A 16764-nucleotide genomic window follows, 5' to 3' on the forward strand; every position below is an offset into this window, starting at 1 on the left:
ACTGTCTCCCAGGGTGTTCACCCGATGTGTTGCGGCGGCCCTCTCTCCTCTGCAGGCACAAGGATTGAGGATCCTCCCATATCTGGACGACTGGCTCATTTGTGCCGCGACACAGGACCAGGCGGTTCGGGATACTCGGTTAGTGCTCCATCATGTGGGATGCTTGGGCTTGCAGGTGAACATGGAGAAAAGCACTCTGACTCCCTCACAGGAGACTGTCTTCCTGGGCATTGCCATGGATTCCATCTCAATGGCTGCTTGCCCGTCACCCCAGCGGGTGGACAGTATATTGAGCATGCTCCCGGAATTCGGGCGCGGCATGGCACCGCCTCTTGTGCGGTATCTTCGACTTTTGGGCATGCTCACAGCTGCGTCTGCCGTAGTGCCCTTGGGGCTGCTGTCATTGCGGCCCCTCCAGATGTGGTTGAACAGCTTGAATCTGGATCCCGCACGGTACACTCATCGTCTCCGCAGACTTCGGGTGGGGCCTCAGTGTCTTCAGTCTCTGTCCCAATGGAGGGTGAGGTTGTTTATGACCACAGGGGTCCCGCTCGGTTCCCTCCCGTGTCGTCGGGAAGTTGTGTTTACGGATGCATCCTCCACGGGCTGGGGTGCGACTTGGCGGGGTCAAATGGCACAGGGGACATGGTCCCGGCGGCTGAGCAGGGAACACATCAATGTCCTAGAGTTACAGGCTGTCTTTCTGGCTCTTCAGAGCTTTCTTCCAGGCTTGCAGGGGAAGCATGTGCTGGTGAGGTCAGACAACACCACAGTGGTTTTTCACATCAACCACCAGGGGGGAACCAGGTCAAGGAAACTGTTGTGCTTGACTCGACGGCTTCTGACCTGGGCAGCTCCATGCATAGCCAGCCTCAGAGCAGCCTACATACCAGGGCCGGAGAATGTGCCAGCAGATTTTCTATCCCGTCGGAAGCCGCTTCCAGGGGAGTGGAAGCTTCACCAAGAGGTAGTGGAGCGCATCTGGACGGTCTTTGGCAGGGCGGCCGTGGACCTCTTTGCCTCAAGGGACGCATTTCACTGTCCCCTTTGGTTCTCATTGGACAACACCAGCCCTCTGGGCCGCGATGCCCTGGCACACGACTGGCCCCGGGCCCTCCTTTATGCCTTTCCGCCATTCGGCCTCCTTTTTCAGACTCTCCTCAGGGTGCGTCAGGAGGGGCACAGGGTTCTGCTGGTGGCCCCCTACTGGCCAGCGAGGACTTGGTTTCCTCTACTGTGCGAGCTCAGCTCCGGCTCGCCAATGCGTCTCCCCTCCAGGAGAGATCTTCTTTCCCAGGTGGGGGGTCAGATTTTGCACCCCGAACCGGACCGGCTCCAGCTCTGGATTTGGCCCCTGCAGGGCCGGGGTCCACCTTCTCAAGATACCCTGGGTCCATAGGGCATACGATGGCTAATGCATGGGCACCGTCCACGCGAGCTGTCTATGCTAACAAGTGGACGGTCTTTGCGACCTGGTGCCGTGATAGGGGGCAGGACCCGGTGCAGTGTTCAGTTTCGGACATCCTGACCTTCCTGCAGGCATTGCTGGATCAAGGACGGTCTCCATCTACCTTAAAGGTGTATGTGGCTGCCATTTCCTGTTGGCATGTTGGGCTGAATGGTTTTTCTGTGGGCCGAGACAAAGAGGTTGTACTGTTTTTAAGGGGTGCTCGGCGTTTGCACCCACCCAACCGCCCTGTGGCACCGGCCTGGGACCTTTCTCTTGTGCTTGAGGCTCTTCGGTCCCTCCCATTTGAGCCCCTGGCATCGGCAGACCTCAAATGGCTCTCACTAAAGACGGCGTTCCTTTTAGCTATGGTTTCTGCAAAACGTGTGGGGGAATTACAGGCTCTCTCGATAGCCGAGCCCTGCTGCCGGTGGAATCCTGATGGCTCGGGTGTTACACTGTGGTCTGACGTTGCATTTATTCCTAAGGTATCACTGGCGGCTGGCAGTACCCAGCCGCTCCATCTTGCTCGGCTTGACACCGGGAGCCCCTCTGAACCACTGTGTCCTGTTCGTGCCCTTGAGACGTATATCGATGCCACGGCATCCTTCCGAAAGACTAATAGCCTTTTTGTTTGCTACGCTGGCTCACGGAAAGGGCAGGCACTTTCCAAGCAGCGACTTGCACACTGGGTTGTGGATTTGATCTCCAAGGCTTATGCCTTGCAGGACCGGCCACTGCCGGCGGGAGTGAAGTGCCACTCTACACGGGGCATGTCGACGTCGTTTGCTGCCATGACTGGGGTGCCATTGGATGTTATATGCCGTGCGGCCTCCTGGAAATCACCTAGTACCTTTACTCGGTTCTACAGGGTGAATGTGGCTGCGCCCCATCCGCTTCAAGGAATTTTGGAGCAGCATGCCTCTACATCACATTAGGTGGGTGGTGTAGTCGCTGTTCCTTGTTGCTGATTCCTCGTGACCTTGTTGATATGAGTCATCCAGTGCTTGAAGCACCGCCTCTGGCGGTCAGTAGGGATGAAATAGAACGAAAGTTACTACCGTAACTACGGTTCTATGAATCCCGGATGACCGCCAGAGTGCTTGGTCCCTCGGAATCTCTGCTTTCGCGAGAAGATTGAGGGATTGATTGCCGGGTGCCACGTGACTATATAGAGTCACGTGGGTCCCCGGCAGGTCACAGGTGACTTTGTTGTCATTAGTACTCGACCTGCGCATGCGCAAGAATGATCATTCAGTGCTTGAAGCACCGCCTCTGGCGGTCATCCGGGATTCATAGAACCGTAGTTACGGTAGTAACTTTCGATTTCCACTCCCCCTCGCCGACACCTGCTTTGTTCGCCTCTGAACAGACAGGGCCACTGTTAAAGAGTTGTCTGTTTTGTCTGCTGTTGGGCTAAATGTTTATACCTCTGTCAAGAAACTGTGTGGCACTGATGATCTACGCCCACGCTCATCTGTCGGAATCTCATCTGCCGTTGCAATATTTCTTTCTGTGACTCGTAGTGAGAGGGGAGTGAAAAATGATCACACCAACGCACTCTGTTGACACCATAGTGCTGTATGCCAATCTAAATAATTGAATGCAGTGTTCCAAAACAATCACTATCTCTGCTGGCTCAGAGCTTTTGGAGTAAGTGCACAAATAAATAAGAGAGTTGTCTTGACAATTACAATGGATCGAACATTGAAGGATTGAGAATGTGTGGTATGCAGAATATGCTTTTTTTCTGATCAAAGCCAGAAAATAATCTGTTACAATATTTTCCAGATTAATTAGGGTTGTGGTCCTCAACTTTTAAAGTGCTTATTATACTTTAAGGCGCCACTTTCATGAGGAGCTCCTGAGGAGTATGTGGTTATGGTCTGACTATGGGTATAATTCTGTATTTGTATAAATAGCTCTAGCAGTGTTTCTTTGACATCCATTTTCATTTCAAGATGGGAATTGTGACATTGTGGTCGAGGATATCCGTTTATCCCGATATACTCTTCCGGATAAACAGAAGAGTATATCTGTTTTTTAACATGGTTATGCTTTTAACTGTATTCTGCTGCATATTATTTTAACTTCTGAAATAACACAATATGAGCCTCCAGATTTAATGCCCATGGTGCGCCGCCATGGCCAAAAATGGCAGGGCCGATTTTATTCCAAGTCCAACCCTGATAATATTATATTTTAATTAAGCTTCATCTGCCAGATGTTCTCACAAAAATTGAAATCGTCACACTTCCACCAACTTCCTTGACAGATATTTGACCTGCTGGTGTGGTAAATTGTTTGGTTTTCGCTTGACATTCTATAAAAATAGATTTTTCTAACAGAACACTCATCAATTTTAACATTTAACTAGCTGACTGAGGCTAAGATCCACACATATCTGCCTCATCATATGTTCCTCATTTTAAAGTGAGATAGTGAGATTGATCATCTTACCTGGTTGTGGTGTTCAATGCCCATGCTGATGGTGTTGATAAGAATTGCAATCATAATGCCCCTGCTGAAGTACTTGCTCTCCACAATACCCCAAAGTTTCCTTCTCATATCCTTCCAAAGGTCCCTACAACGTCCAAAACACGTCCTCCTTTGCCTCCTCTCCTCATTTTTCTTCTCCTCTAAGTGGTTCTCCTCTTTGTCTGTTTCCTTCACGGCATCCTCTTCATTTTCTTCCCCATTCTCCTGTCCTGCAGACCTCGAACCTTCCTTCAAACAGATAGGGCACTCCTCAGGGCTCTGGACAGTCAGGCTGATGGAGTTAGCTTGAGCTTGGGAGTCATGGTTCTGCTTGCCATGGTGTGGACATTTGGGTGCTGAGGGGAAGCAACAACAACACAAGTCGAATCATGAGCACAGTCTTGAACAGTTGCATATTAATCTGCCAGACTGAATGTATGCAATTTCTCTTTAACAATTTTCCTCTTACTTACATCTTTGGTGCCTCAAATGATGCCGATCTCCATTGACATTCCCTCCCCCTCGCCTGTTGCCCCTGCCTATACTGGTTGGAGCAGGCTTGCCTCTTAGAGTGTAGTAGAGAGCTGCTGATCTCCTCTTGGCCTTACGAAGGACGTGACAGACCAGCTGGAAGAGCTCTTCATAGCAGTCTCCTGGTTCAGCCATGCTGGCTAAGGTGGAAGAGGACAGGCACTGCGCTCTTTGCTCCTGCATCAGCTGGTGCTCCCGTTGTTTGGTCTCTGAGAATTGAGTGGCGATGACCACCAGGCACAGGTTGATCATGAAGAATGAACCAATCTGGACGAGGGGGGAGGAAAAGCGGATATTCTAAATGAATATACAAGTAGATGAGGAATAACATTAAGCATACAAAGGTAAATTACTCCTTACAGTCTATGTTAAGAATGTAAAAACCTTAACACCAGTATGTGTAAAAGGCTACAAATCAAGATGCAATAAATAAAAATGTGAAGTACTGGATTTTTCCAGGGGTAATTGGACACTTGTTTGTAGAAGCTCTCACACTTTCTGATTCCATTTGTGGAAATCGTGCACACATGCTGAAGGTCTCTGAGGTCTGGCCTCCTACCAAACCACGGCTGACTGGAGGAGACAGACAGAGCCAGCACATACCCAAGGCACAGTTCATAGTCTGCCTGTCACTCTTTTTCTTTCTTCTCTGATTTAAATTTAACATCTATTTGAAATTAGACATCTGTGTTGTTAACCTGTGGAGTCTTTGAGAGATCAGGAACCGGCTCTTAACTTTGGTCTGAGTGTTAAATCCAGTCACTTAGTAAATGTTTTATAGACAATTATTTTAAGAAATATTATTTTTCTGTAAACTAGACCAGAAAGACACGCTAACAAACTAATCAAAAGATGCCCTCAACTCCCTTAATGTTTATATAATAAACACTTCACTGGTTGGTGACATAAAAACCTTAATTATAGATGGAAATATTTATAAAGTCTGGTGTATGTATATGCTGTTGAAAATTTTTCCTTATTGGGATGAGCTGAACAATATAGACCAACCTTTAAAATAGGTGAACAAATACATATATAATAAGTTATTATTAAAATTATATATTCGTATGTCAAAACTTTTTGTTGTGAAACCCTTTTCCATGTGTTTTAACTTTGCTCCACACATTAATATGTCTTATTGGAAACAGTATAATACTTTCAAAGAACAGATTTACTGAGATAAAATTACACGAAGGTGCATTTACAAATCAAAGTGGCTGCACTTTTTTGGGGGGCATCAGAGTAAGTACGGGTAAGTCCAGATGATTGCCACACTTGTCAGAGTTTTAAAAAGTTAAGAAAAGCATGCCTCATGTTTCTTTCACTTCACATTTATGTGCTACCTGTTAATCTATCACATAAAATCCCATTTAAAACACATTGAGTTTGGTGAATGAATGTGGAAAAGGCAAATTAAACTTTTACAAGGCACTTTAGGTGAACAAACAATTAGAAAAACTAAAGAGTTGGCACTTTTTAGCGGTAGTAGCGGGAATCATTTTGAAACTGCTGAATTGGGCCTTTACTCCGGTACTTTGAGCAGGTTACAAAACAGTGATTAGATCAATACTTGCTAACACTGACAAACTGAAAAAACCATACTGCTGGATGAAGGGGAACACTAGATATGTTTTCTATAAGCTATAGTCCCTTAAGACAGATATGAACATGCCAAAAAAAAAAAAAAACACACAGATATAAACACATCTTGAAGGCCAAAACATTTGGAACAGGCATGCTTAATAAAAGATGCTCAGATATCAAATCCAAAACTAATGGCCTTCTGCCTTTAGACTTTCATCTGCAATGATCAAAGATTTAGGGCAAGGTGAAGGAGAGTCGGGGCAACCCAGAGATATTTACAGAGAGAAACACACGGAGGGGAATTGAAGAAGGGAGGTGGAAAGAAAGGAGGAGAGACACCCAGCTGTGGTCTGTGGGTCAAAGCAGGTCTGCAGGTGTGGGAGGCTTTGATTTCCCTCCAGCCTTGCATCTGTGCGAGTGTCTATTCTGTGATTCTGATCAGCGGACAGCTTTACGCATAATCAGGGGGGGCAGTCGAATATCACACATTTAGATCATCACTGCATTATGCATGCATGTGTGCACACACAAACACACTCCAATACCCACACATCTCATAGCAGGTATGTTCCGGCAAAAAAAAAAACTACAAATGTTAATAGTAAGCAAAGCTTACTGCAGAGAACTTTTATAGATTTTGTTGTTGGTGCTGTCACACACATTTGAATGCATTAGAGCTTATTCTTGTTGTAAATTGGACATTTCTTAGCATTTGCCCTTTACTTTTATTGAGTTACTCTCTTCAACGTGCCACAGTAAACGCTCTTACGGTTTCTCAGTGTATCAAGTGTCATGCAGAGAAGAGTCTCTTTGTAAAACATCATGGAGGTCAAACTTCTTGTCCTGAGTTCTGTAACCCTGAATACACAAGCTCAATAAACAGCAGTCGATCCAGTAACTTAGAAGGGCCATTTGAACACTTTTCAAACAAATTCATATAATTTGGAGATCATTTTTAGAGGGTTTGTAGCTTTTGAAGGTACAGTTTGATCAAAATGAAACAGATAATCATTTTACTGACTCCAACACTACTTTGCTGCCAGAGGATGGTAGAAAGGATTTAAGTTGCTTGCCATCTGCAGTGAAAACGCTGAAGAGCCATGGCTCTGGGAAACTGAAGCATGCAAAATCCCCAAGAAAAGAAAAAAAAGAAGCTAAAATTATAAAATTGCTTCCACAAACTTTAGACATCTGATATTCAAGGCCTAGACAAACAAACAAAAATAATACTCAATGTGGAGTATTTCACCCGTAGGGGCTGGAAATGAAATGATTAAAACCGCAACTGTTGTGGAAAACTGGCTTGCATGTATGACTGACGTCTCACTCCACTTTTTAATATTGCTGCTTTTCACATTTCCACATTATCATACTCTAAAATATTTTCTTATATAACCTTATTGTCACTGTCAGGGTTTTTTTTGTTGTATTTTAATTTTAAATTTGCATTTACACCATTACATTTGTTAAAGTATTCACCTGCTTATAGAAGAGTGCAACATCTGGGACTTGTATTGTAGTTTTATTGCAAGACAGAGGGATTTAATCCCACTTACAGGCAACCAAAAGGACACCGAGGGCAGAGTAAAACAGCCTTTAGTGCAGTGCCAGCTGGCACTTTATGGAAAACATCTGCTGAATCTCACTATGCTATATTCTTGCACTGGACATTTCAAGTCGATCCCCCCCTCTCATTTGTCTTACTCTGCATTAAACTCAAGTTATGTAACTTACACCTCTCTTCCTACGTCCTTTAAATATTGATTGTAGATAGTCTTTAATGATGTTATTTTATTTGAACGACCAATCAATTCTTGAATTAAAACCCTTATTCAGTAACACTGCTCAGTAGAACACTAAGAAGCACTTTAATAATCAAAAGGTTTGGCAGAACAGAGATGCTGTAAAGAGTAACATCAACAAACTCAATCATTTCTCTGTATTATTATCTAAGGACAGTCCAAATCTGACTTTTTAGACTAAAAAGTTGGTTTACATATGGACTTCCACCTTAACAGGATGTTGCTTTCTTGTTTGTGTATCAAGGTAAGTTATGTTACTTGATATTTAGGCTGTGTTTGCACATTTTTATTGTGTCTACCCAAAGCAGTGGCAGTCATCATCTACTTTCTAACAAAGAGTATTTGTCAACAAGAGAAACCGATAAAATTTAAAACATGGAGTGGAAGATATTAAGCAAAAGCACATAGTATTGCATCAAAAAGACCATGTTTTATTGATATAAAGATATAAAAAACACTGTATATAGAATAAATGCTCATGTATTGATATAAAACTGAGAGTGTTGATTTAAAGTGTATACTCCATATGGCTGAACTCAGAAATAGATTATCCTTCCAAAGATAACATTCAGGCCTGGCTAAAATATTTCAAAAGTTTGTGGAAGAATGTGTTATAGTTATACAAAATCAGTCTTGAACCTTTGATTTATACTTCCAAATGATCTAAGTGATTGTTTGGCATAAGAAACAAAGCTGAGAATTACCAAGAAAACAAACTCACAGCGAAAGATGGGGAGGCAACATCAGGCTCTGCGGTTACTTTTCTTAAAGTAGTAATGAGATTTATATCCAAGTCCTTTAATTTGTGATCAGCTTTATATTGTAGTTAGCTTAGAGTATGACCCTTCAGTTATCTGCTAAAAGCTAAAGATGAAATGTGTTTTTTAGCATGACCAAGCAAATCAATAAAGTATGGCCAAACTCCAGCACTACAAGAATCAGAAAATCTGTGGGGGACATTTGATGAGGACGGTGGTGCCATTTAATCAGTGGTTTGTATACTTTTGAAAGCTGTTGTATCTCTGACTAACTGAGTGGGACAGACAACATTAGTCTTTGAAAATATGGCACTTTCTATAATTTTAAAAAATGTATAAATAGAGATTTTGTTTTCTCTTATTGGCCAAATAAAGCTTTTTGTGATAAAACAGAGCCAGCGCTGTGACGGACTGTTTGCTTAACAAGGTGGTGTAGAGTGCATAGCTCCCTTTGCAAAGGGTTTTGTAAATTAAGTAAATGCACAAACTCTGGTTTGCTGCCAAAGCTAAAAATGCAGTATTTATTTTATCTCTAACATTTAACCCTTTAAGGAAGCATGATACATGTGTTGAGCAGAGTTACTTACAATGATGAGAAGGATGAAGTAGATGAAGTTGTAAAAGGAGTGAGCATCCATCACATAATACATGATCTCCACCCAGCCCTCTAATGTTATCACCTAGGGAAGGAGATGGAGCAACAATATTAATTTATGAATGTACTGTTTTTTATAGATCTCTTTGCAAAAATGGAACCTACCTGGAAAATGACAATCCAGGCATACACAATGTTGTCAAAGTTAATTGCTCCTTTGTGGGGGTTAGTGCTTCCAGTATGGCACCGTGTATAATACTGGTTCCAGTTGATGCACAGACCCAGAGCTTCACCAGCGCCGCTGCCATTCGACAGTGGCTCAGGACTCAGGCCCAGAGACTGTCTGTGCAGAGCGTCTTCCTTATCCAGACAACATACGCGTCCTCCTTCCCGCCGCGCTGGTACATCAGAGCATGACATGATGCCGTTATCAGAAGCCAGGGAGCAGATGAAGGGCCGCTCATCATCCTCTTCTGGTCGGTAGTAAGGAGCTGGCAGCGTCATGCCTGAAGGTCTGTGCAAAAAATATATATAAGGTTATAAATATGAAGGTTGAGTCTAATAAATACAAAAAAGTCGAATGTCAGATTTTTATCCTGTTTAATATGTTTTACATTTTTCATGGAGATTCCTGTAAGAAGGGCAGAAGTGAGAAAGAAACAGGAAGGAAAAATGATGATGATACATTTTATAGGGAGCGTTCTGTGAATAAATCTCCCCAAAGTATTATAAATAATAAAAACGTGAAAGCGATACTGAAAGTACAGGGAATACAACTCTCAATACCTCTATCCCACTTGGATGTTAACATAACCTCTCTACAATAACATGTATAGGGCAATGTGTATATGTTTTTGACATAAACATCATCTCTTCCTAAATAATTAAAGTTTTTAAATTGTTCATGTAAAAGAAAATCCAGTGAAAAAACTGAAAATTTCTTACAGATCCAGAATTATTTCACAATATTTTCTGATGTACACAGGTTAACAATGATTGGTATAGGACAACTCTGTATACATAGACAATTATTTACACATTTGAATAGGTTTTGTTATTTCTAAAGTGATTTTACCCATTTGTAACATAAATAAAGACAAAAGTAGGTCACCCCATTTTATTTGACTCAAATTGGGACAGTGTTGCATTTGCTACAACTATATCATTTTTGCAGAGTTTCAAGTCTTGCCTCAGCGAGCAATAAAACATTGTTACACGGCGTACAGTCTGGTATTTTTTACATCACACTCAAATCAGTTTTCAGTGGCAACAATTTGGAAAGTTGTGGATACCTTTATAGTAAAGTATGTATCTTAATACATGTGTAATGCAGTTTTTAATCAAGTTTTCCAATTTGCTATTGTCTCAGTTATGCAATTTGAAAGAAAAGTACTGTAGTAATGCTGGTGCAATGAATTGATTCAGAAACCCAAAATGGAGCCAACAACAACAAAAACGAGTAACAATATTTAATATTTAAGTAAATCACAGAGAAGGATCTTTGGAGTAAGAAAATGCATATCAGCTGGATTGTTCAAATACAGCTGAAGTATTTCTTAGTAAAATCTGAAAGATTTATGAAGCATTTTCTGAAAGTGAACACTTTTATTCACTCCTCTTGTCTTTTCTTCTGTCTATCCATTCCAATAATCACATTCATATCCTCTCCCTTGAGGATTTTCAGACTTTCCAATCATTTCTGTTTCTTGTTGGTTTCGGTCTTTCATTTTATACCCAATCCTTTTGATCTAATCCTTTCTCTTCCTGCAGATATCGGGGCTGATTAAGTATCAGCATACCTCCACTGTAAGGTCCAGGTATTCTAACAGCACAGAAGTGTATCATGATCAACAGTAGCACTTTTTTTCAGTTCTTTAAAACAAGCTTATGAAGCGTACAATGCAAGCACATTGGAAGCTGCAGCACAATGGATGACATAGAACTGCACAATGTATTGAACCTCAATCCTCATCTCAATGTCAGTGTGTGCAGTGTCACAACTGTAACTGTAAAGGACTGCTTGGATGCTATTCTTGGCAAGCTATTATATTTCAAGTGCCATGCACTCTCGCTTTGCCTTTTGGGTGCACTCCTACTGCCCTCAATGCCCACCACTAATCACAGAGCGGTGGCAACATAATGTCAACGGTAAAGAAAGAGAAGAGGAAGAAAATGTGGGAGCAATCAAAACCAATATTGTCATTGCAAAATTCAACAACACTGCTGCAATTTCTGATTTTCCCAATACTATTCAGAATACATTTCTGAAACTTGGTCACTGGTCGTCCATCCATCCATTGTCTCTAGCTGCTTACATTTGCAAGGTCGGAGGGTGGGTTGATGGCTACCTCCAGATATCGATAGCCAAAGGATAATTTGCCAATCCAAAGCTGAAGAGGCGAGGCAAATAGCTGAGGGACATGATGAGATGTGCTTGGTGACTGAAAGTGGACAACATACTTGCTAGGCAGCGCACTCAGGCTCCTATGTTGTTTATTTTTCTTCTTCTTTTCTCCATGTGACACAAGGCAGGTTTTTGTGATTTTAATTATCAAAATAGAGAACTGGAGGTGTACAGCGTTGTATGGCTGTATTTTTATTTAGAAGGATGCAAAAGTGAACATAATGTGATGTGCTTACAGTCCAAAAAAGGGCAACAGAGTCCATAGCCAGATGTGACTTTTAGCTTCAAAAAGCTTCAGATATGTTTGTTCTTTAGATAGAATTTGTTTCACCTCTAAGCACACATGCAGCATGTGGTTATGTAGTTAAGAATAAACATCTGATTTTAAAATAAGCCCCCTTATCCAAACTCATCATAGTCTTAGATATAAATTCACTTTTTAGTGTAAAAAGTTAAAAGACATTCTAACAAAAGATAGGTTAAATTCAAAAAGATATAAAGGGAAGGAAGAAAGACTACTGGAGCATGAATGAAGGTTGTTGTCCCCCCTGCTTAGAGACTTGGCATCACACAGCATGGTACAGTACAACCTGACTTCACACTGAGAAGACACCTGCCAATGGAGAGCGAGGTGAAGGCAAGGACCAAGAAGTGGGAGTAGCACAGAAAAGCTGTGGTACGTGTAAAAAAAAAGAGAAAAAAAATAGGTCAGAAACAAATGGCAGATCGAGACAGGAATTAGCCTGCTGGCTGAAACCTGCAGACAACACAGAAAGGACACCCTACACACTGTACCATTAAAATGTCTTTGGTAATTACATTGGCCTTTTTAAAAGAAACAACTGAATCTTGCAAAAGATGTAACTTTCAGGGGAAAAAAAAACAACTACAGAATATCTAATCTTGTAGGAATTTGTTAAAAACAAAACCACCGTGGAGAAAATAAATCATGCAGGCCAACAGAGGGAGGGTATAAAATTGCCTAGCAAATGCTGCACTTGACAGCGGCACTTAGCCCACTTCATTATAACCTCGCAAACATATGCCCTTTACTTAGCATAATAGTCCTCTAACACTAACTCACACCTTTCTAATTAAGCACTCCAGCCCCACTGACTATATCTAGTGCAATGATATAAAGAATACACAGGCTTAATGCTTTGGTTGAGTAATAGGTGAGATGAATGCACAAATCAAATCCTACATGAATCATAGCAGGAGTGTGTGTCAGTCTTTAGATGTACCTGTGTCAATGTAGTAAAGAGCTGAGCTACATCAGCATGTAGTTTTAACATATATTAGAGCACACACGTGTTTGTATGTTTTTCAGGTAGCTGAGGCAAGCATGAAAGAAATGCAATCAAACAGAGTTCAATAAGAGTTCTGCACTCAGACACAGTGGGTGATGCTGTCACGTGGCGTCGTAAATATGGAGGAGTACAGCTGGAAACTAATCGCGTTCACAGTTGCAAAAGAGAAAAACTCCTGTAACAGTTTTTTTTTTTTTTGCCGTTTAAGAGCCAGATGGAGAAGAGAATCTACAGGCAGCAGCGAAAAAGATTAACGATGAAGGCATGTAAATGAGTTTTGCTTTCTGGCTTATTCAAAATATGCTAAAATAATTTGTAAAAAGGAACATTCACAGAGAGTTGATAGATTTCTTGGCATAATATTGGTTTGATGAGGTGAAGGAATGTGGAAAGCAAACATTAGAGGTTTTAGGAATAAGTGTGACAAATCCCTCTTGAGCATCGTTTTTTCTTTTTTCTTTTTACTCACATGGTGAAGTTCTCCTCTTGGTAGCATCGGTTCCTCAGGAGTCCCGCCCATAACTGCACGCCGATGATGCCGAAGATGAAGAAGACGAAGAAGCAGAGAAGCAGCACATTGCCCAGCATGGGGAGAGTGTCTAGCAGCAGGTTCACCAGAATGCGCATACCTGCAAGGATTAGCATGTTAATCAGTCTGTAGCAGAAAAATATTACTGATTGCGGGATAAAAAAAAAATGCCTGTATTTCATCTTTTTACACATTTTACTAAAATTACATTACAGAAATGCCTTTCTTTTGGCCTAAAGCTTTGCTAGGCAAGTAGCAGTATCTACATAAACTACCTACTGCATATAACCTTTTTATAAAGCATTCACTCTGTGTAACTAAGCAAAAATGGTGCAGAGCAAGGGTTTTGCTTTGTCTTAGTTTCGAGACATTTCAGAGATAAATATGTCTGCCTTTGCATTGTATGATACCTCGTGAGCAATTCATGTCACAATGAATGGTTAAAATCCGGCCATGTACTTGGTGGCGACCTCTTCCTGGTCTTTAGTGTGGTTTATGTTTTTAAAATCTGTTTAGTTTCTAAGCTGCTTGTGGCCTTGACCTTTTTTGTTTTCTTGATTGCTTTCTGATTCAGCAGAGGACTGAAAGCTGAAAGGGACTCCGAAAGCTCTTGATTTAATTATCCACAAGAAAATTCTAATTAATTTTTAACCAGCAGCTGAGATTTGACATCGCACATATCAAAACTGCAGAAAAACTCCACACAAATCAGGGAAAAAACACCAAGAAAAACAAATATATCATTGGCAACAGCTTGAAATGAGCTCGTTCAAAGATCAAATGAAATATCAATGACACTGATGCATTTCCAGACGACATGAGGTCACAGTCATGATGAGATGAAGCCTAATTGCAGAAACACGAGTGTGTCCCCTGTCGAATAATGATGACCTTATCCCCTGTTGATGAGCCTGTCTCACTGTGATGACATACTGCACTGATACTGTGATTAGCAGAGCATAATGACAACTGATTGGTCTAATGAGCAAGTGAGGTGAGACCCCTATGATGAGATCACTGCACAGAGACGGCGTTACCGTGAAAGTGTACCATCCACTCATCAAAAATGTGTGTTGTTTCTCTGAGCTTTAATTCATGAAAAATAGCTCAGCGGTCGGTTAATGTGTCTCAACAGCACATGTAAGCTGCTCTGAGAATGAGTGACAGGAAAAAAAGCTGTGGGAAGGAGAGAGACAGAGGAGCCAGAAGAAGAAGATAATTATATTTACAGAAGTGAAAATACCTGTAGCTTATTCACTATGCAGACACAGAGCAACATAAACACGGAGGTTCTCTGTTTTAAAATCTTAACATTCCTTAAAAACAGGTCTCTGATTTTCAAATGCACAGCGTGTAGCACTGCTGGCTTGCAGCAAGGAAGTTCTTGGTTTAAAACCAAGGATTATATATGGAGATGCATCTTTTCTCCATGCATGTATGGGTTTCCTCTTGGTACTCCATCTTTCTCTCATTATCCAGAAACAGCTGGTTGGTTAATTGATTACTCTAAATTGCCCATATGTATGAGAGTGTGTAGCTGTTTCTCTTTTGTGTGTTGCCTTGTGATAGACTGGTGACCTATCGAAGGTGCATCCCTGCCTCTTGCCCAATAATCCCTGGAGATAGGCACCAATTTCCCATGACACTGCACAAGCAATTATATGCAATGGAAGGATGATTTTGTTTTTTTTAAATACAAAAATCCCCTAATAACTTACAATTTTACCAATAAGAAGAAAAGTCAAACCCATGGCAGTTACTAAGTAAAAAACATATTTACCAACACAAGTCAACATTTTTTGGTGCCTTATTTGAATTTATTTTTCTTTCTTTTTTTGCTGACTGTAAGATTTGGATAGATTTTTTCCTTTATCTCTCTCACGATCTTGTGTAGATAATAACTTTCAAGCAATAGTTGTTAACTTGAAAACAATCTCTATCATACTAATATGAACAAGTTATATATATATATATATATATATATATATATATATATATATATATATATGGAAAGAAAGAAAGAAAGAAAGAAAGAAAGAAAGAAAGAAAGAAAGAAAGAAAGAAAACTGAACTAGGAACAACTGCAGTGAGGACTTTGAGCATCTTTATGTCATGTGCCTGCTCTAATGGCACCAGCTGTAGCCATTATTAACTAAGACATGCAACCACCTTAAAGAAATTGCATATTTCCTTGAGTTTCCCACTTTTTAAGAGTGGATATTTAAAGGAGAATACTGTGTGTCATTTATGCCCCAGGGAAACACAAAGTTATGGACTCATTTCAATTTTTAGAAATCTGATCACTCAAGGTAAGGTAAGGTGATTTTATTTATATATAGCACATTTTCTGCAACTTTGTGCTTTACATGAATTAGAAAGAAATACAAAAAATATATCTTTTTTGTACTTACTTTCTCTAGTGCTTTTCAGAAAAGAAGTATTTTTGAAAAACCTTGGTGCATAAAATTATTACCCTTCTATCTTTACATTTTCAGTGTACATCTGTTTGTATTGGGGCTGGGTGGATCCACCTCTGGACTGAAGTAGAAATTTCAACAGGCTTCGGAAAATCCAAATTTATTGGAAATGGAAGAAATATCAATGATTCTCGTGCAGATGTTTTGTATGCTGAAATAGTTCCTTAAATATATTTCAGTTAACCTTTGGATTTATTTTTGGACAATTAATTTAAACCGGTTTGTCATCTCTGGCTGATTTGTTTCGTCAACTTTAAATGGGAAGCAGTAACATTGCTAGCGTGCTGATGGCTGGAGGCGAGTCTAAATGTATTTGTTCCCCAGGGTTCTTGTCATTAGGCCACTGCTCCATTAGGCCTAATTGGCTGGAGAGAGGAAGAGATGGATTGAGGGAAACAAAGGGGTAGAGAGGGAGACAATCTGCCAAAAAATATGGTGTGCAAACTCAGTAACAAGGAAAAGACGGAACCTAATGTAGAAAAATCATAAAATGGAGAATACAAATGAAGCACATCTTGTAGTGGAAAAATTTGAACTTTTATTATCAATATTTTCTCTTCTTTACGGTGGCACTAAAAAAATATTTTCCCTTCTCAATTCCCTGTCTACCTGTCTTCATTTCTTGCCTTTTCACTGACTTTTTTTTTTGTTTGTCAACTGCTGCTGTTCTCATATAAAGATGGATGCCTCAGCTTGCACCACACAGTTAACACATTTTTGGCTCCCTGCCTGTGCCTTTCACCAAAGGAAAAGAAAATCCTCTCTTCCCCTTTATTCTCCCCCTTTCAGTTTCTGTGGTGTTTGTTGCCCCCCCAACAGTTCTGTCTAGCACTCCTTTTTCATCACACC

At 41.1% G+C, this 16764-nt stretch overlaps 1 protein-coding gene across 7 annotated transcripts in view; it reads right to left on the reverse strand.

Annotated features, from left to right (window-relative positions):
- Positions 1-16764, reverse strand: part of LOC102230764 (voltage-dependent T-type calcium channel subunit alpha-1I-like) — a 168675-nt gene that overhangs the window by 54724 nt on the left and 97187 nt on the right. For all 7 annotated transcript variants that reach the window (XM_023348874.1, XM_023348876.1, XM_023348875.1 and 4 more), the window contains exons 6-10: positions 13379-13538; positions 9361-9709; positions 9188-9280; positions 4399-4723; positions 3908-4281 (exon numbers count right to left, since the gene is read on the reverse strand). In XM_023348874.1, coding sequence (XP_023204642.1) covers positions 3908-4281; positions 4399-4723; positions 9188-9280; positions 9361-9709; positions 13379-13538 — 1301 coding nt within the window. The remainder of the gene's footprint in view (positions 1-3907; positions 4282-4398; positions 4724-9187; positions 9281-9360; positions 9710-13378; positions 13539-16764) is intronic.

Source organism: Xiphophorus maculatus, chromosome 16, assembly GCF_002775205.1.
Source record: "Xiphophorus maculatus strain JP 163 A chromosome 16, X_maculatus-5.0-male, whole genome shotgun sequence".
Lineage (NCBI taxonomy): Eukaryota > Metazoa > Chordata > Actinopteri > Cyprinodontiformes > Poeciliidae > Xiphophorus > Xiphophorus maculatus.